Genomic DNA, 22,026 nt, shown 5'->3' with positions numbered 1-22,026 from the left:
CTGTAATATTAATACCAACGGTAGCCTGCTAATTAAAGTGATATTTCCAAACTAAATGGACATTGTTGAACTCTTGCTGATTCAGTGGCGACCTCTACTGGTGAAACTTTGAAAACAGCCACAGAATCTGCCAGGTGGAAACATCTATTTTATGCTCGTCAAAACATGGCTGAACCATTTCATTTCTTCACTTGTTGCACCTCTAAAGAGATTTTTTTTTTAATATGTACAGAAATAATTATACAATATATTGGCTATATAGCTATTCAGTTCATATATTGATCAGCAAGCCAAGGCAGAATCTGTGGAGCTTTCCCCCCAAAAAGACAACATGTCCCACACGTAAATTATGCCTGTGGCCCTGAGCTGCCCTCTGTTACAGTGAATACAGCTGAACATGTGGTCTCATGATCTACGTTCATCTTCACAGACCTGACTGCATTGTATGATTTCCTGTGGTCTAATGTGTTACTTCCTAATTCAACTATTGTGTGAGTCTTGTTTCTTTTCTCATACTCGCTGTAATGGAGTTGTTCATCTTCATTGCTCTTCAGCTTCTTATGGAGGTTCAGTCTTACAGTAAGTGATCTTTGTCATTTAATGTTAATTTAACACTGAATGTCCACATTTGTAGTGAAAAAACATTTGTCTAAAATACAGAATTTAAACATGTGTGATCAGTACGTTTGTGTTTTAGTAGAACACAGCAGACACATGAACCTACAACCTTAAAGCAGTTTTACTTTAGCTATGCCATTCAAATTCATGAAAATGATTGCAATATTTAATCCATTAATTAGAATTATGAGTCACGTAAACACCTTATTTGGTGTACAAGAGAATTCATTTACATCTGCACATTTAAAAGTTATTCTTGGAGCTACTGTATATATGCTGATAAAAGCTATCAGAATCAGAGGAATGCATTTTTGAAGTGCATGAAAAAGAGTTTTTTGCCAAACATTAAAATAAATGAAAATGGACTGAAAATGACTTAAAGACCCCCTTTGATGAAAATCAAGTTTTTAATGTTGTTCATGTTCATGTGGTGTTTTTAATATACTTAAAGCCAAACCATGTGCAAATTCATCAGTCAACATCATTGCTGAGTATTTTCTGCTTAAAACTGCAGTGTATGAAAGACTCAAAAATACCACCCGTTTCCTACCGTCACAAACATAATGAATCATGTCAACGTGTTGGGCTTTACCTGTCTTTTCTATCATGCTCAGTTTGGCATTTTAACACAGTGAGCACAGTGGGTGAATTATGAATATGATGTATGCTATGATGAACTCTTTCTCCAATGACGTTCGAGTTGTTCAAAGCATTTCTAATGACACTGATGGTTAGTCTGTCTGACTCTGAGATGGTGAATGGGAACATGGTTAGTGTAACATTAGCATCACATTAGCTGTTAAATAACATAGTCAAGCCAAAGGCTAATCATCCCATAGTGAAAAAAATATATACTAAAATTTATTTGAAATACATTTATTTTATGCTAAGTATACTTTTAATACATTTACATATTTATGTAGTTAATATAGGTAACACCCTGCAATTCCACTCTTGGTATACTAAATTGGTATAAGTCTGCTAATTTGGTACAACTATTTCTGTACTTAATGCACTTTAGTTATCAGGAAATAGTATGAGGTTCAAATAAAGATATACTTATATTTGATTGTGCTAAAATGGAACTATGGCAAATGTACTTTAGGTACACTTTAAATAGCTTGCATTTAAAAACTGATATTATACAGAGATCATACTAACCTTACTAATAATGATGTAGTACAGTTTCAAACATATATGGCTAAATTAAACCAATATTTCCACTTGCCATTGTGTCGCGTTTAAGTTGACAGAGTGACTCATGTAGCCTGAGCTGGGGCATGTTCAAGTTCAAAACGGTGCGCAACGTTTTGCTACGGTTTCCGGGTTGAACGTCATGTTTCCTGGAAACGGCGTGCACCGGTGTGCAACGGGGTTTGAGATACGTTTTCTCTTGTTTGGTGGGTGTGTCAGAACTGCAGTCCAATCAGCAACAACATGTATATAAAGCACGCGGTATTAAAGTGAACTCGCACAATGGGTTCAAGGAAAGTATTACATTTACAAATGTGTTCGATGCAGCTCGGTATACGCAACAACTGAGGATATTAGAAGACATGTTTGTCGAAAGTTTTATTGTAAAAAATATAGGATATCAACAAAATGATGTAGTTGTTTATTTTAGCTTCATTGCAAGTGTATTGGTATAGAAATAAACAATGGTAGTTAAGTGCTTTTCCTAAAAATGAGAAAGAAAATACAGGGTATTAAAACAGTATGAACTACAAATAAAGTCAGTATGTGAGGCTAAATAGATGTGTTTTAGTCTGAATTAGGTAAGATGTTTGCTTCCATTTCAGTTTCAGCAATCCCTTCTCTCGATTGGGATGTTCTCTTTTGTTCTGGGCGGCAAGTGCAGTAACTGTAACATCGGGCATATTTTGTAGTATTAAACACATATTTATACCGACTTCATCAGGCTCCGAAAATTCTTCACAGAGAACACAAAGAATAGCCTTCTCAGCTGCCATAGTTGCAACTCTTGCGTCATCAGAACAGTGTGTTCAACGCACCACCGTTTCTGTTTAAAAACGTTGTGCAACGTTTTGTCGGGGCTGAACGCAGCCCTGGTGTGATTGAGTGGAGGCGGAGCTAATTTGCATATTCATGGTTATGCGTACAATAAATTAAGCACAGGTGTAAAGTTAAATTTTAAGGGTTGCAGAAATTATGTCATTTTGATTATCTAAGATGAGTTTTAAGGGATACAATTATTGACTGTATGACTCTAAATTAGTAAACAAATACCTTCATGGGCTGGCCTACATTTTCCATTCATTGTGTAGTTGGCTGCTGCTGCAAGGACATTTATGAATTTAAATTTGTTTAAAAGTTTCACCAAAACATGGACCATGATTGGAAAATTATGCATGGAAAAGTGGTCAGTGAGAAGATGTAATTATTGATTTGTCAGTTTTGGTTATTTCAGAAGCTCCTGCTGTAAAAGTATCTCCAGATGTCCTAAGAGAGTCCAGCTCAGTGAAGATGATCTGTGAGACGCCAGCAGATGTTCCAGTGAAACAGTGTAATTTCTACAGAAACAGTGAACAGAAGAATATGAAAGTCAGTCCATCATGTAAACTCGATCTCACTGGTGCTGAAGTGCTCAGATGGGCAGATGTAAAATCTCCTGCATCAGTCGACATTTACTGCTTCTACTTAATAACTGAGCACGGGATTGAGAAACCATCATCTCATTCTCCTGCTGCTACAGTGACGGTTCTAGGTGAGAGATTTCACTGCTGTTCTTCTGCGTTGCAAACTGTTATTGCAATATTTTCTTTTTATTAATTATGGATTATTTGACTTAAACAGGTTCACTTCAGAAACCCTTCATCAGTGTTAGTGACGATGATATCCAGATCAACATAGCCTGTGATATACCATCTTCAGTCAGAGCTGATTTCACCTGTAGTCTCTACACTGAGGATGTTCTTCTGCACAGAAGTGTCTCTAAAAAGAGACAGTCTGGAGAGAATCATTGTGTGTTTTATTTAACTCGTAGTGAACTCTTCACACGATCAGTGAACAGCAGACATCTGAGCTGTGATTATCACATCAACACTGAACCTGAGATCACATCACCGCGCAGTGACACACACACCATCAGAGGTGAGGACTTTTTACTGTAATCATTTTTTAACACATGAGCACTTTTAATCAGAGACACCTGTAGAATTCTTAAGCAAGTTTGATTTATGTAGGTCATTAGAACATGAAAGTTTGATCAATAAAAGATAAAGTCAGTATTTACAAATAAAAACCTATAAAAGTTGAATGATACTGTGTATTACATCTATGGCACTTCTTGACAGATACTATTTATAACGGCCCTTTCAATAGGCTGTATAATACAACACTGAAAGGTCAAATACACTAAATGTATTGATCGGTATTGGTCTATGAAGTCAGAAACAACATATTGAGCTGATTCTAGCAGTTGTGGGATGCTGTAAGATAGTGAGTCAGACAGAGATCTGTGAAATCTTCTTACACTGAATAACTTGTAGGTTCTTCTCAGACAAACGCTTAACCAGTGTGACTTCAGCAAGTGAACTGATATATTTAGGCAGGAAGGAAGAGTCGCTTCAGCTGATCATGTCAGAGAGCTCGACATCATCTGACACATCTATAGACAGAAGCTTGTTTCTGCACATCTAATATGATGGTGAGAGGAGAAACCGCAAGCAAATTATTTAATATTTTAAAAGTTTCTTTGTAAGTTTTTATTGGGTCATTCCAGTTCTGCAGCACTTCTTGAACTCTTTTTATTAATACACAAATTAATACATTTGAAGTAGAAGTTTTTCAATTTAAGTATCTTTCAGAAATATGCTCTGATCTGGTTAAGCTCATCATATTGACATTATGACTGGATAAATTATGATTTTTTTACACATGCAAATAAAGAATCATTGCACAGTGAGTGATTGACAGTCAGTTTAAAACAACTTTTGAAGTGTTGACATTATCATACAAAAGGGACCATCAAAATAAAGTGTTAGCGATTTTTGTATTTTGTCGAACCAACTAATACCACAAGAAATCACAGAAAATAAGTCAAATGCTAATGCTGATGTTTGTACTGTAGTTTTCCTTCCAAAATGATGTAACTTCCTGAAGGATGATGTCATTAACTGCTTTGTAATAGTTTTAATAGTTTAAAATGACAAAAGACTAACATGATGAAAGTTAAGGACACTATTTTTATTTTTTGTTTGTTTTTTGTTACTTTCAGAAGAGTCACCTGCTTCTAATCTGAGAGATGAATACATTTAAATTTTTCTTTCTTCTTCATTAGGTCTTCCTCAGGCCAAGTTAACAGCATCTGCTTCAGTTATTAAGGAAACAGACACAGTTCAGCTGATCTGTGAGAATACTGAAGATCTGAAGATGGAGATGTGTGTCTTTAACATAAATGGAAGAGAAAGTAAATCAGAACAGAGCTCATCATGTCAGCTCTCACTCACTGGATCTCAGATCAGTATTTGGTCAGAAGGTCAGAGTTCATCTGTGAGAATAACCTGCCTCTACACTGTGAAGAAGTCACAAGTTCTCGTACCATCTCCTCACTCCGATCCAGTGACAATAACAGTCCAGAGTGAGTCTTGAGATATTTATGTATTGATAATCTGTTAAAAAGATTATTTCTATCAAAAAACAAACACCAAAATCCTTTTCATACATCTGTCCACTGTGATTTACTTTATCAATCTATGAAATGGGCTGTTCACTCTTGTAATGTTTCTCTACAGCAGGATTATTGAAAACAAAATTAGTGTCAGTTTATATACAACTGTATAAACTCATTGTCTCATTCTTAAATGTTACAGTGCTGGTTCTTTGGTTCTGTAATATCCTTATTGGATATAAACTAGTACAGGCCAGAATTACATCATACGGCATAATGTGGGGAAAAGTTGTATTTGAAGGCTCTGTACCTTTAACAACAGACTGTATTGACATTTGCTTTAAAGTTAAATATTGCAATTGCTCCCTGTAATACTGTTAAAATCTCTTTACAGTTTCAACACCAGCTGCACGTGTTACAACAGCCATGACAACCTGTGAGTAATTGAGTTTGTAAAATCAAAAAGACATAATTCTTATTCCACATTGAATGATGTGGCAATTGTTCTGTCAGGCTCATTATTATCTGTTGCGGTTGAACATTTTATTATACATCACTGCAAATTTTACAATGTGTTTTTTAACAGCTTTACCTTTAATGTCCACTTATGAAACGTACAGTACAGCTGGTAAGTTACTGATAACACCTTTTCTGGTTATTCTAAATTAAAATTGAAAACGTGATTCAAAGGTGATTCTCCTTGCAATTTGTTATTTATTTTTATATTTGCAGACTTACTTTCCAAGTACCACAATACCACAACAAATAGTTTTATTTCCAAACTAAATGCTTCCTTTGACATAGTTGAATTCTCTTTGCATCTTCAACAGCGACCTCTACTGGACAAACTTTGACAGACACATTTTTTTTTCAAATAAATCACTTGACAAGCACAGGCATTTTGCTCATTTCACTTTAAATTGCTTCAAAAATGATTGTTAGTTTATTGCACAGCTTTCCTATGTGACTATGATTAGTCAGGATTTAGCAGTCAAATATTGTTATAAAATTACAGCTAAACTGTATTATTGATAATGGTCTCTGGCAACTTTAGGCTAATATTTTCCTATCTCTCATATCTCATCTCACTCTGACACACTGTTGATTCTATCAGCTGTTTTCATACCAGCTTCTGCTCTGCCTGAAACCACCAGAGAGTCAGAAACATGTAAGTGGATTTTTGCTTTGTTGATAGGAGAATATTTAATCTGTATTAAATGTTAAATATGAAGAATCCTTTTCGTGACAGTGAGATCATCTAGAAACACTTATGTCTGTAATCATGATGCTGTAGTTCTGAACTAGTTCAGCTTTTTTTTTTTTTTTTATTGTAATATGATTTAATCTGAGATCTGTTCTGTTGCAGCTGTTCCTCCTACTGATCACATTCACTCTGAAGGTTGTTCATTCACTCACAATACAAAACTCAAAACTGATAATCTAAATATCTGTAAAAACTAAAACAAACATTTTCATTCCCTCCTTTCATGATCATATGAGGTGTCGTTAATTTAAAATTAATTTAATAAAAAAAAAACCTGCACATTATATATCTGATATAAATATAAACATGGATTAAAGCCTTATTTTTGTCTTTTGACAGTCTCATGGCTTTTAGTAGTGCTGGTTTTCACTGGTATTGGTTTATTTCTGTCTGGACTCATGGGATTCATCTGTCTCTACTCTGCCAGTAAGTTTACATATTCATAAACTGAGCTCCATGATCAGGGCCGGCCCGCGGCATAGGCGGTATAGGCAAATGCTAAGGGCGCCACTCATCCATAGGGGCGCCAGAATAAGTGAATGAGTGAATTTTTTATTTTATTTTATTTTTTATATATATTTTTTTTATAATAGGCTACTATTTTAAAACCATTAATTCGAAATACTACCAAATAAAAAAAAAAAAAAAAAAAAAAAAAAAAGTCCGGCTCTTCAATCTTCCCCCGCCCATCGAGTGCTTGAAGTGCGTCAGAAACACAGCGCGCGCGCGATCAGTTGTTGGTAATTTGTTGTGTAGCGTGCCCGACGCCGCATCCAATGTAGACAGCACTGCTTTTGTTAACACACAGCTCGTAGAAACGGGCCTGGCAGCTCGCGCCAGTTCTAGACACGGTGAAAGTTTCCTGATTGTGACGGAAGGCCGAATTTACATGACACATTATAAATGAGCATAGTCTGCGATAGATACAGTGCCAAAAAGAAGAGAAGAGGATAAAGACAGAGGTAAAGTGATGTAGTGAATGAACAATTTATTGCATAGGAGTAAGATACTATAATTTCATGGCAGTTATTTTTACCTTAAACTTAATGTTAGCAGTTGTTCTGAGTCCCCAGACTGTGATTTTGTAACAATCATGTCAGTTTTAAGACGCATTTTTTATTATCACTTTTTTATTAATGTTTTACTCTACAGTTGTGCAGTTTTGGGGGGGATACAGTACAGGCCAAAAGTTTGGAAACATTACTATTTTTAATGTTTTTGAAAGAAGTTTCTTCTGCTCATCAAGCCTGCATTTATTTGATCAAAAATACAGAAAAAATTTAATATTGTGATATAGGCTATTATTACAATTTAAAATAATTTGTTTTCAATTTATTATACTTCAAATTATCATTTATTTCTTTGATGCAAAGCTGAAGTTTCAGCATCATTACTCCATTCTTCAGTGTCACATGTGACATCCGGTCTATCACATGATCCTTTAGAAATCATTCTAATATGATGATTTATTATGAGTGTTGGAAACAGTTCAGCTGTAATGTGTGTGTGTGTGTGTGTGTGTGTGTGTGTGTGTGTGTATGTATGTGTATGTGTGTGTGTATATGTGTGTGTGTGTGTGTGTATATATATATATATATATATATATATATATATATATATATATATATATATATGCTAAATCATGAACACAATGACAGGGTGAAATGGGCTGTGATGCATGGGGCGCCAGGTAAAATCTTGCCTAGGGCAGCAAATTGGTCAGGGCCGGCCCTGTCCATGATATAGAAACATATAATAAAGTCTGTATGTGTGCAGGTTCTGATGACGTTCTCACAGAGGTGATCTACAGCTCCTGTCAGGTGGAAACAACATCTCAGTTAACTTCCTCTGTGTGCTCCGCAAAACATGGATGAACCGTTTCATTTCTTCACTTCTTGCTAATTTAAAGAGAAACAATTATGTACAGAAAGAATGATAGTTCAGAGCTTCTGAATTCATATTTTGTTGCTTGTATATTGATTTCTTTATTTATTCTAGAATTGAACTTGATAATTCTTTATTTGAGAGATTGGCAGCTTTGGAAATAATGTTTGTGTAATAATACTCAAGACATATATATATATATATATATTCCTTTCCCTTTGTAGACCACATCTAAATACCCTATTAAGCTGTAAAGCTGTGTACTGCTGTGTTGTACAGCCAAAGACCGTGAACAATAAACCTCCTTTGCATGGAACTGCTCGAATCCAGTGTGTTCTGATCGACACCCCATAGAGGAAAGCTATTACAGTCCAACCTTTTTCAGTCCTACTATCCAATACTACTAATACTACTATAATTCATGTGACTTTCTCTTTACTGCTAGTGTTATTATGGTAGTTGTCAGTATATGTTCAAAGTACAAAACATATTTTAGTGACCTTGATAATTCAGCAGAAAAGAGCTGTCGGATTTACTGGTTTTAAAATGTTTTGTTTTTTTTAAATTAGTTTTAAATGATACAATTTACAGGTTGTTCTATAAATGTGTTTTTACTGCATTTTTACGGAATTATAGCAACCGTTGCTTAATAATTATGACAAGATTTTTGCAGTGTTATTTTCAGTTAAACAACTGTCTGTTCAATGAGCAACTGAACCACTTGACTTTGTGTAACGTTTTAGTCCAAAGATGAAGAAGAATTAAGAAGAAGAAAAAGTAAATCAAAATAACTGATTTTTTATTAACTAAAGCAAAACTCAGGCAATCCAATATGATAACACAAACAGCGTGCAATGCACAAACAATACCAGATAATGAACTGAGGAAACTGAAGGACTTAAATACAGGGTGATGAACTCAAACTGTCAGGTGTGCTAATTAAATGAATATCCAGCAACTAAGGACTGGCGGGAATAAAGGAGCACAGGAAACAGGTTAATAAGAGAAACAAACTAAAAGTCCATGAAAACTGAAGTAAAACAGGCAGAGTGTGACAGACATTATGTGCCTGTAGTCTGTGAGCCTACAAAAAATGTTACCGGTGACCCAGATCTGCTGAACACGTGTTCTCATGATGTACGTTCATTTTCATAGTTCTGAATAGACAAGCATTAAATGGTTGTGGTCTAATATACTTCCTAATTAAACTATATTGTGGGAGACTCGTCTCTTTTCTCACTCTCGCTGTAATGGAGTTGTTCATCTTCATTGCACTTCAGCTGTTTATGGAGGTTCAGTTTTACAGTGATCTCTGCTATTTAATGCTGATTAAATACTAAATGTCCACATTTGCAGTTAAAAAAAATTATATGACGCTTCTGCTTTACAGAAGTTTTGGTCAATACTCAACAGAAAGAGGGCAATACAGAGGAAAATAAGGTAATATGTGAACAGTCGCACCACAAACCCAGACAACCAAATGAGAAGTCCATCATGAACAGATTACAAACATTTATCTTGTCTGTCTTATCAATCTTTCTGTTGTCTTCCTTAAGAATGTTTACCACCTGTACTGCACGATCCCTGACAAACCAGTTCAGTTGCACTGATGAGTCTCAATTATGTACATGAGTGTTTCATTATGTACATTCAATATAAATAAAATATCTTTACTTGCTGACAAATAGGTTTTTATTTTCATCATTTAGTGTTTACTGTGAAATGCATTGTGACCACTGTGACCACGCAGAAGACTTTCTCTGGAAAGGCTCTCTAGCCCAATACTGCCTTGTGAGAAGTGCTTGGGATTCACTGCAGAGACAATGGAGGTCCAGCTTAGCCTCTCTGGTTGTAATGGATGGAGCTTGAAGGTCCAGCCACAGCCTAACCCTAACCCCTACCCCTAAACCTAACTAGGACAAGCTCCACCCATATTACGTCCAGAGAGGGGGAGCTGGAGCTAGATGTCATCAGTGAATGGCACTTGTCATATTCATGTGCTTTTTAGACAGTCAAATAAACATTGTGTGGAGTATAATAGCTCCTCCAACCCCTCCTCCTCCAACATTCATAGAGCGTTTCTGATATTTATACGCTGCAATATTAATACCAATGGTAGCCTGCTAATTAAAGTGATATTTCCAAACTAAATGGACATTGTTGAACTCTCTATGCTGATTCAGTGGCGACCTCTACTGGTGAAACTTTGAAAACAGCCACAGAATCTGCCAGGTGGAAACATCTATTTTATGCTCGTCAAAACATGGCTGAACCATTTCATTTCTTCACTTGTTGCACCTCTAAAGAGAAAAAAAAAATTATATGTACAGAAATAATGATACAATATATTGGCTATATAGCTATTCAGTTCATATATTGATCAGCAAGCCAAGGCAGAATCTGTGGAGCTTTCCCCCCAAAAAGACAACATGTCCCACATGTAAATTATGCCTGTGGCCCTGAGCTGCCCTCTGTTACAGTGAATACAGCTGAACATGTGGTCTCGTGATCTACGTTCATCTTCATAGACCTGACTGCATTGTATGATTTCCTGTGGTCTAATGTGTTACTTCCTAATTCAACTATTGTGTGAGTCTTGTTTCTTTTCTCACTCTCGCTGTAATGGAGTTGTTCATCTTCATTGCTTTTCAGCTTCTTATGGAGGTTCAGTCTTACAGTAAGTGATCTTTGACATTTAATGTTAATTTAACACTGAATGTCCACATTTGTAGTGAAAAAACATTTGTCTAAAATACAGAATTTAAACATGTGTGATCAGTACGTTTGTGTTTTAGTAGAGCACAGCAGACACATGAACCTACAACCTTAAAGCAGTTTTACTTTAGCTATGCCATTAAAATTCATGAAAATGATTGCAATATTTAATCCATTAATTAGAATTATTAGTCACGTAAAAACCATATTTGATGTACAAGAGAATTAATTTACATCTGCACATATAAAAGTTATTCTTGGAGCTACTGTATATGCTAATAAATGCTATCAGAATCAGAGGAATGCTTTTTTGAAGTGCATGAAAAAGAGACTTTCTTTTCCTTTTTTTTTTTTTTGCCAAACATTAAAAGAAATGAAAATGGACTGAAAATGACTTAAAGACCCCCTTTGATGAAAATCAAGTTTTTAATGTTGTTCATGTCTATGTGGTGTTTTTAATATACTTAAAGCCAAACCATGTGCAAATTCATCAGTCAACATCATTGCTGAGTATTTTCTCCTTAAAACTGCAGTGTATGAAAGAAACCACAGTTAGAAACCACCCATTTCCTACCGTCACAAACGTAATGAATCCTGTCAACGTGCAGTGTTGGGCTTTACCTGTCTTTTCTATCATGCTCAGCTGGCATTTTAACACAGTGAGCACAAAATCACCTTTAAGAAGGGACAGGAAAAAGAGTGTACATGTAGCAATATAGTGGGTGAATTATGAATATGATGTATGTTATGATGAACTCTTTCTCCACTGACGTTCTGAGTTGTTCAAAGCGTTTCTAAGGACACTGATGGTCTGTCTGACTCTGAGATGGTTAGTGTAACATTAGCATCACATTATTAGCTGTTAAATAACATAGTCAAGCCAAATGCTAATCATCCCTAGTGAAAAAAATATATACTAAAATTTATTTGAAATACATTTATTTTATGCTAAGTATACTTTTAATACATTTACATATTTATGTAGTTAATATAGGTAACACCCTGCAATTCCACTCTTGGTATACTAAATTGGTATAAGTCTGCTAATTTGGTATGACTATTTATGTACTTAATGCACTTTAGTTATCAGGAAATAGTATGAGGTTCAAATAAAGATATACTTATATTTGATTGCGCTAAAATGGAACTATTGCTAATGTACTTTAGGTACACTTTAAATATCTTGCATTTAAAAACTGATATTATACAGAGATCATACTAACCTTACTAATAATGATGTAGTACAGTTTCAAACATATATGGCTGAATTAAACCAATATTTCCACTTGCCATTGTGTCGCGTTTAAGTTGACAGAGTGGATCAGGTATAGCCTGGCAAGCCAGACCTACATCAAGATGTTAGGTCTGGCAACTCACCATAGACACGGCTCAATCTGAGAAGCGGGATAAACGGCTGTCTTTCAAATTCCCTCTGCACGCAATAGGACAGCGCTTCAACCAACCAGAGCGTTTTCCCAACAGCGGAGCTAGTTGATAGATTCAACTTTTGCCATATCTGGCCGGCAAAACTACGAACACATCTTCCTTTTTTTAAGAATGACTTAAGTGCCGTTCTTTGCTCTTTTCTCAAAGAAAAGCTTAACTCCAAGTCCTCCAGAGTCGCGGACAAAGCCGATTCGAAAGACTGTTCTCCAGCAGCAGCCGCCATTCTTTGTTTTCAAGTCGCAGGCAGGTAACCGTCGCAACTCTGTCGTCATTATGTTAAGCCCGCCCCGCCTACTCTATACACGACGTGATTGGCCTGACCCAATTTAGGTTTTTGCAGCTCGAAAGTCAATGGAGAGTTGCTTGCTAGACTGGCCTGGCTGCAAAATACATTTTGCTGCTGCTAGGGTGCGTCTAGATTTCTAGGATCAGGTAGTCTGAGCTGGTGTGATTGAGTGGAGGCGGAGCTAATTTGCATATTTATGGTTATGCGTACAATAAATTAAGCAAGGGTGTAAAGTTACATTTTAAGAGTTGAAGAAATTATTTTGACGGGAAAACGTTTATATGTCGTTCTGATTATCTAAGATGAGTTTTAAGGTATAAAATTATTGACTGCAGGGGGACTTTAAATTAGTAAACAAATACCTTCATGGGCTGGCCTACATTTTCCATTCATTGTGTAGTTGGCTGCTGCTGCAAGGACATTTATGAATTTAAATTTGTTTAAAAGTTTCACCAAAACATGGACCATGATTGGAAAATGATGCATGGAAAAGTGGTCAGTGAGAAGATGTAATGTAGTGATTGATCTATTTTTGTTATTTCAGAAGCTCCTGCTGTAAAAGTATCTCTATATGTCCTAAGAGAGTCCAGCTCAGTGAAGATGATCTGTGAGACGCCAGCAGATGTTCCAGTGAAACAGTGTAATTTCTACAGAAACAGTGAACAGAAGAATATGAAAGTCAGTCCATCATGTGAACTCGATCTCACTGGTGCTGAAGTGCTCAGATGGGCAGATGTAAAATCTCCTGCATCAGTCGACATTTACTGCTTCTACTTAATAACTGAGCACGGGATTGAGAAACCATCATCTCATTCTCCTGCTGCTACAGTGACGGTTCTAGGTGAGAGATTTCACTGCTGTTCTTCTGCGTTACAAACTGTTATTGCAATGTTTTCTTTTTATTAATTCTGGATTAATTGACTTAAACAGGTTCACTTCAGAAACCCTTCATCAGTGTTAGTGACGATGATGTCCAGATCAACATAGCCTGTGAAATACCACTTTCAGTCAGAGCTGATTTCACCTGTAGTCTCTACACTGAGGATGTTCTTCTGCACAGAAGTGTCTCTAAGAAGAGACAGTCTGGAGAGAATCATTGTGTGTTTTATTTAACTCACAGTGAACTCTTCACACGATCAGTGAACAGCAGAAATCTGAGCTGTGATTATTACATCAACACTGAACCTAAGATCACATCACCACGCAGTGACACACACACCATCAGAGGTGAGGACTTTTTACTGTAATCATTTTTTAACATATGAGCACTTTTAATCAGAGACACCTGTAGAATTCTTAAGACAGTCTGACAAATAATACATTTACAAATAAAAACCTATGAGAAAAGTTGAATGATACTGTGTATTACATCTATGGCACTTCTTGATGGATACTATTTATAACGACCCTTTCAATAGGCTGTATAATACAACACTGAAAGGTCAAATACACTAAATGTATTGATCGGTATTGGTCTATGAAGTCAGAAACAACATATTGAGCTGATTCTAGCAGTTGTGGGATGCTGTAAGATAGTGAGTCAGACAGAGATCTGTGAAATCTTCTTACACTGAATAACTTGTAGGTTCTTCTCAGACAAACGCTTAACCAGTGTGACTTCAGCAAGTGAACTGATATATTTAGGCAGGAAGGAAGAGTCGCTTCAGCTGATCATGTCAGAGAGCTCGACATCATCTGACACATCTATAGACAGAAGCTTGTTTCTGCACATCTAATATGATGGTGAGAGGAGAAACCGCAAGCAAATTATTTAATATTTTAAAAGTTTCTTTGTAAGTTTTTATTGGGCCATTCCTGTTCTGCAGCACTTCTTGAACTCTTTTTACTAATACACAAATTAATACATTTGAAGTAGAAGTTTTTCAATTTAAGTATCTTTCAGAAATATGCTCTGATCTGGTTAAGCTCATCATATGACATTGATACTGGATAAATTAGGATTTTTACATATGCAAATAAAGAACCATTGCACAGTAAATGATTGACAACTTTTAAAGTGTTGATATTATCATGCAAAAGGAACCATCAACATAAAATATTGCCGATTTTGTATTTTGTCGAACCAACTAATACCACAAACCATCACAGAAAATAAGTCAAATGCTAATGCTGATGTTTGTACTGTAGTTTTCCTTCCAAAATGATGTAACTTCCTGAAGGATGATGTCATTAACTGCTTTGTAATAGTTTTAATAGTTTAAAATGACAAAAGACTAACATGATGAAAGTTAAGGACACTATTTTTATTTTTTGTTTGTTTTTTGTTACTTTCAGAAGAGTCACCTGCTTCTAATCTGAGAGATGAATACATTTAAATTTTTCTTTCTTCTTCATTAGGTCTTCCTCAGGCCAAGTTAACAGCATCTGCTTCAGTTATTAAGGAAACAGACACAGTTCAGCTGATCTGTGAGAATACTGAAGATCTGAAGATGGAGATGTGTGTCTTTAACATAAATGAAAGAGAAAGTAACTCAAAACAGAGCTCATCATGTCAGCTCTCACTCACTGGATCTCAGATCAGTATTTGGTCAGAAGGTCAGAGTTCATCTGTGAGAATAACCTGCTTCTACACTGTGAAGAAGTCACAAGTTCTCGTACCATCTCCTCACTCCGATCCAGTGACAATAACAATCCAAAGTGAGTCTTGAGATATTTATGTATTTATAATCTGTTAAAAAGATTATTTCTATCAAAAAACAAACACCAAAATCCTTTACATACATCTGTCCACTGTGATTTACTTTATCAATCTATGAAATGGGCTGTTCACTCTTGTAATGTTTCTCTACAGCAGGATTATTGAAAACAAAATTAGTGTCAGTTTATATACAACTGTATAAACTCATCGTCTCATTCTTAAATGTTACAGTGCTGGTTCTTTGGTTCTGTAATATCCTTATTGGATATAGACTAGTACAGGCCAGAATTACATCATATGGCATAATGTGGGGAAAAAAAGTTGTATTTGAAGGCTCTGTACCTTTAACAACAGACTGTATTGACATTTGTTTTAAAGTTAAATATTGCAATTGCTCCCTGTAATACTGTTAAATTGTCTTTACAGTTTCAACACCAGCTGCACATGTTACAACAGCCATGACAACCTGTGAGTAACTGAGTTTGTAAAATCAAAAAGACATAATTCTTATTCCACATTGAATGATGTGGCAATTGTTCTGTCAGGCTCATTATTATCTGTTGCGGTTGAACATTTTATTATACATCACTGCAAATTTTACAATGTTTTTGTACAGCTTTACCTTTAATGTCCACTTATGAAACGTACAGTACAGCTGGTAAGTTACTGATAACACTTTTTCTGGTTATTCTGAATTAAAATTGAAAATTTGATTCAAAGGTGATTCTCCTTGCAATTTGTTATTTATTTTTATATTTGTAGACTTACTTTCCGAGTCAAAACTGCCAAACACCAAAACAAAGAAAACCACACGTAAGTTCATCCACTCTTCCTCATTGGTAAAATCACTAGGCCTATGTTGAAATAAAAAAATATATGTGAGATCCATTTACTCAACCAAATCTCAACTCTACACAGGCAAATTTTCCAAATGTTGAGCAGCATGAAAGGTCTCTTTACTTCGATTACGCTGCTTTTCTTAATGTTTAACTGTTTATGAATTGCAGTCGCCAAACATTAAAGTTCAATAGGCTAATGCATCTACATTTTGTGGCACGCATTGTTTTTTTCAGTTTCCATGGCAACCTCTACTCTGCCTGTTAACAGAAGAATGTCATAGTTACCTAGTACTTAGATGCCAAATTAGTGAGCAAACGGGAAGTCACATGACTCAAGATGAGACTGTATTGATTATGAGCTGAACACTCTCATCTGTAGCATCATAATTTCATTCAAAAACATTTTAGTTAATTTTGGATTGGTCTTCCACATTCCAATTGTTTGTTTATCATAGTTACAGCTCTTACTTTTAATTTAAAGATTTATGCCAGTCTTTGTTAAAAAGTTAATAATTTTAAATACACCTTATAATGTTCTCACTGCAGTTTTAACAGCAAGGGCCACTGAAAGAGCTTCACAAATAAACACAAAAACATGTGAGTATAGTTTAGTGTTAAATTGAAACACGTACCAAATATTACAATTCTTTAGTGTGTTTATTACTCAAATACTAGCTAATTATTTTGCAATGTATTTTCAGCAGTAATGGCTGCCATTTCCACTACTGAAACCCCAACATCCACCAGAACTGGTAACTTTACTAAATATCAGTAGAATGCCATAGAAAGATTCTCCCTTTAACGTGACTTCATTAAACACTGTAAAGGCCCATTCACACTGCACTGACAAACGCCAACAAAATGGCAATAGGCACTTTGTTTTTTCGGATCAGTGTGTTACTCCTGTTGGCGTCTGTCGCCTCTGCCATTGGTCAGCTCTTATTTTTGCCGATTTAACATGTTGAGTGTTTGTCGGATCGTGGAATGTCTGAGAAGTGAAGTCTTTCATCTGGTGATAGTTGGCATTGGTAGCCGTCTTTCTGTGTGGTGTGAATTGGCCTTAACACTGCTGTGTATAATCATCACGCTTTGGTCATGTGATTTCATTTGAGGTCTTTTCTGATGCAGATGCTCCTAATGTTCACACTACAACAGATCAAACTAACTGTCCAACCCCCACACAGCATCCACAGAACATCCTCAAAGGTTTTTCCTTTTCCTGTTGTGCTTCCATTTTAATTGATTTGATTTGACTGTTGCATGAATTAGATGTTTACTTTCAAATCTCTGTAAAACATTTACATGCACACAACAAAACACAAATCTATATACATTTTCTCAATCGTTTGTGTATCACTTCAGTTGTCAGGTGGACTGACATATATAAAACAACCAAATTAAACTTTACCATAATGCACATAAACATGTATCAAAGTGTTGGTTTTGTTTTGTCACAGGCTTATTGATTATAGTTCTGGTTATCACTGGTGTTGGTGTCATTTTTTCTGGACTCATCTGTCTGTGCTGGTTTGCATGTAAGTAAAGTTATCATTACATATATTCTTTGTTTGTTCTGTATGTACTGGGTTTTATGTTGTTCAATATAGAATTTATCATGCAAGCTAAAACTGAACATATAATGCCCATTGTTTTGTAGGTAAAAAAAGAAGACATCGGTAAGTTGTTTCATGCATTGCATTCAGTTCAGTAGTCTGAATTATGACAGAGCTTGTTCATGAAGGTTAGAAAATGTTTTTATATAAAGTGATATGACTATTTAATGCAGACTACTTCTGCATTGCATGAAATCATTCTCAGTAGTCTGTGATACAATGTCCCGTTGTATATTTTTGTAATCTAGGAACTATGAGTGTAAATGTTTAGCACCTTGATTTATGTATGAAAAGATGCCATAAAGATCAATATTTGATTCTTAGCAATAAAATGAGATCCATAACATCAGATGTACCCAATCAAGGAATTGGTTTGGTGAGTATATGTGCATTAACAATCTTTAAAATCACAAGGTAATAAATATTTATAATACGATAATGAGTAAGAATGACTTAAAGGGACAGCCATATTGTTCATTAATTATTCATTGTTTTGTTTTTTTAGAGTTGTTCTGGCCCTGCAGAGACATATTCTCTGATCACTTCTGTACCAGACACATCTCAGCCCATCTCTGTAGGTGAGAGAACATCATTCTCAGTTGATGATTTCAGTTAACCAAAAACACGTATAGTGACACCAGCTTCTCAGAAACTAGTATCACTTCCTCTTTCAAGTCTTCAGCATTATTAGCCACATCTTTTCTTAAAGCTGCAGTCCGCAACCTTTGGCGCTTTAGCGGTTAATAAACAGAAGATGCATCTTGTAGCCGGAGCTACTTCTCTCTGTATATGTCTACGATGAGTCACGCAGGTCTGGGCTACTTCGCTGTGGTACAACCCATATCAGTCTAAAATAGTCCGAATACAAACACTTGAAAATGGAAAATGGAAAATGGATTCATGATGTACTCGCTTATTATATAAAATAATTTACTCACTTTCCTGCTGTTTCAAACCCATACGTCTTTCTTTCTTCTGTGGAACACAAAATGAGCTTTTTGCAGAATGTTTACTCTGCCGTACAGTAAAATCAGCACTTTTAAAGGGCTGTCGAGCTTCTATAACTCTTTCAGTCTTAGAACATATTCCCTTTCAGGATACATTTACAATACAACAATGTGCTAAAAACGAAAAAGTTTTTCCTCTGTGTTTTTCGTGTACAGATGACAACATTGTCAAAAAGATCCCCGTTCACATGGATCCGAGAAAACAGCTAAAAACGCTGTATTATACTGCCAGGCCAGTAGTTGGCAATGTCACTTTGTAAAGATGCGTAATAAGCTACGCATGATGTCACCGTTTTCACAAATTAGCATTTTCACACAGACAGTAACGGTATTAATTTTCAAAAACTTGCACTTTGAAATCTGTTTTCAAAAGTTTGTGTTTTCAGCCCCCAAAACATGTGTAACCAAAAACCTCTGTAGTCCCATTTAATCTCTTGTTAGCAACTGCCTTTTTTCAAGACAAGAAAAAAGCTTCAAAAGTTTAAAAAATCCCAAGGGGGTTTACTGACATAATATGTCATAAATAAAATGTGAAAAAATATTTGCCTTGTGTTAACCAAAGACTTTATTTCAGGCATTTAACCAAAAGTACATCACCCCTGCAGCACTTGTGTAGCTCTCACATCTATTTTGCAAATGCACTCATTCCATCATGGTGCATCATGTTTGGTATCAAGACATGCATTGATTGTGTTTGGTGTCACTGACATAAAAGCGCGATGTATCTTCACACACCACGTTTGAAGCTTTAGGAGAAGACATTTCACATTTGTCCTCTTGTTTTGGATGGTTTTCTATTGACTCTGTTTGACCCTCTTCATCATGCTGTTCTTCCAAAGGCCTCGAACACCCAGAGTCCCATCAGGACAGCACACCAGATCCCACAGCAACTGATTCTTCCATTACGTCTGAAAAGTCAATTTACCAGCCCTCAGGTAATAAAATGTTTCTTTCATTAAAGTGGTCATATCATGAGGAATCAAATCTACCAATACTAGTACTAAACCTACTAGGAAAACACACTGGTTTCACAACTCAAAATTTCCTCACTAGTCCAAAAACTAGTCCAAATTTTGATGCTCACATATAAGCATTGTGAAACTTGGCCCACTCAATTTAGATGAGCTCATACAGAGGAAGTGGGACAAATATTAAATTCATCACAACAGTGTTGCACAGAATGAGTCTGAGAAGAGATAATACTGCTGCATATGCAAAGTGTCAAAGCTTAAAATACATTCAAGTTTTATGACAAAGAGCTTGTTCATGAAGGCCACCAAGTGATATGACGCTTCTGCATTGCATTACAGGTGTTTTGGTCAATAAACAACAGAAAGAGGAAAAAGAGGTATGCGTGAACACTGTCACACCACAAACCCACATAATCGAATGAGACGTCCATCATGAACTGAATGCCAAGACATTTATCCTGTGTGCCTTTTCTCTCTTTCTGTTTTATTCCTTAAGAATGTTTACCACCTGTATTGCACAATCCCTGACAAACCAGTTCACTCAAAGGCAGGAGATCAAGTCTACAGTTTGGTGAATCACTGATGAGTCTCTGTTGTTTCATTATGTACAGTATATCCATTATAAAGGATTTTTACTTGCAGAAAAAAATGGTGCTTTCTTTCGTTATTCAGTGTTTAGTGTGGAACCACTTATGATATTGAACTTAAAATATTAAACATATTAATACAATTTATTTTTAACCATTAACCATCTCTGTCTGAAATGATCCATTTTTTTAATGGGCGGCTCCTTTAAGGCTTGTCAGTAAACTGTCACCATTAGCTAACGTCAGCCCCTTCGCTATTGCTTTGAAAACATTATCCATATAAAACCATCATATACAGAAGAAATTGTTTACTTACAGTTTGGGATGTAGCTGCTGTCAGATCCAATCCGGCATCGTTAATCTTTTTTTACAGTCTATGCATCCAATAGAGTTGAAAGTTCATATTTCAACAAAAGTTTTAGTGTGAACTAGGGCTGTCGCGGTGAAGGATTTTCCCTTACGGTAATTTTGAGTGGCTCAATAGCGCGATATACGGTTTTACAGCATTTATTAATTTATTTTGATTTATTTATATTTATTTGTTGCTATATAATTAAGTGTCACGATGTGGTCAGTATGCACAAAAACGAGTACATTTTCAGTAACCAATAAACCGAAACTAAACAGCGCCTCTCCGCATTGAAAACCTGTCACTCAGCGCGCAGTTGTTACGGCAACGGACTGTATTTAAGTGAGTCATTAAACCATTCATTCAACAACACGTTCAAAAACGCTGACTGATTCATTAAAAGATAGTAATGAAACAAGGTTAATTATTTTTAACTTTGAGCTCCACTTTGCAAGGCTCAGCTGACCAGCAATGCGTCGCATGGGTAACGCTGAAGCTTCACTTAAAAGGGTGGTATAATGCCCTTTTCACAAGATGTAAAATATATCTATGATGTCCCCAGAGTGTGTGTGTGAAGTTTTAGCGCAAAATACCCCACAGATATTTTTATATAGCAAGTTAAATTTGTCACTTTTTGAGGATTTGCAAAAACGCACCGTTTTGTGCCTGGCCCTTTAAATGCAAATGAGCTGCTGCAGAGGGCGGGGTTTCAAGAGCTCCTGTGTGTTAGCAGCTGCTATTACCTCACGCAGACACACTAAAATGACAGAAACTGTTCTGCCTTTAATGTTAAAATGGAGTCAGACAAAGATGGAGAGACTCAAGAAGAAGTGACAACATGTAGAATGCAACAGGACGTCTCTGAATGGTTAGTTGATGAATTTATGTTGCTGATGTGGAGTTAACTATCTTCAGTTAGGATATTCTGTCATGATAAATCTATAAATCGCTCATATAGGAACTGTTGTGAGATGCACACAGAGTGACTTTCTATTGCATGTGAAAAGATGGATGCTAAAGTTTTAGCTGACTCACAAATGTACTCTTATACAACAACTTTTCCTCTTCTCAACATGGACTGCGTGTTCCCGGGGGCGGGGTTTATGTAAATTCTAGGGTTAGTGATGTCACTAACCCGGGAGGAATGTTGTGTAGTCC

At 35.9% G+C, this 22,026-nt stretch overlaps 2 protein-coding genes across 6 annotated transcripts; both read left to right on the top strand.

Annotated features, from left to right (window-relative positions):
* The first annotated feature begins 487 nt into the window (after positions 1-487).
* On the top strand, positions 488-8,702 carry LOC311074448 (uncharacterized protein). Its single transcript, XM_084101053.1, has 10 exons — positions 488-579; positions 3,047-3,343; positions 3,433-3,729; positions 4,919-5,218; positions 5,643-5,684; positions 5,835-5,876; positions 6,363-6,416; positions 6,615-6,647; positions 6,852-6,938; positions 8,289-8,702. Exons 1-10 carry the CDS (start codon positions 525-527, stop codon positions 8,384-8,386), a joined length of 1,305 nt encoding a protein of 434 aa, XP_083957179.1. The 5' UTR covers positions 488-524; the 3' UTR covers positions 8,387-8,702.
* A 2,247-nt stretch (positions 8,703-10,949) lies between these two features.
* Positions 10,950-22,021, top strand: LOC311074446 (uncharacterized protein). Of its 5 annotated transcripts, none has more exons than XM_084101047.1 (17): positions 10,950-11,073; positions 13,388-13,684; positions 13,774-14,070; positions 15,202-15,501; positions 15,929-15,970; positions 16,119-16,160; positions 16,265-16,315; positions 16,888-16,938; positions 17,046-17,093; positions 17,470-17,547; positions 17,799-17,876; positions 17,999-18,017; positions 18,279-18,330; positions 18,460-18,532; positions 19,801-19,896; positions 20,272-20,309; positions 20,429-22,021. In XM_084101047.1, the coding sequence occupies exons 1-17, from the start codon at positions 11,019-11,021 to the stop codon at positions 20,513-20,515; spliced, it is 1,704 nt and encodes a 567-aa protein (XP_083957173.1). In that variant the 5' UTR covers positions 10,950-11,018; the 3' UTR covers positions 20,516-22,021. The 5 variants fall into 5 exon arrangements, with proteins under 5 accessions (XP_083957173.1, XP_083957172.1, XP_083957176.1 ...); XM_084101046.1 differs by having other exon boundaries at positions 17,043-17,093; XM_084101050.1 differs by lacking the exon at positions 13,388-13,684 and having other exon boundaries at positions 17,043-17,093.
* Positions 22,022-22,026: the final 5 nt, after the last annotated feature.

The sequence above is a fragment of the Abramis brama genome (assembly GCF_963993115.1).
Source record: "Abramis brama genome assembly, chromosome: 23".
Taxonomy (NCBI): Eukaryota; Metazoa; Chordata; class Actinopteri; order Cypriniformes; family Leuciscidae; genus Abramis; species Abramis brama.
This window is presented reverse-complemented; position numbering and strand designations above follow the sequence as displayed.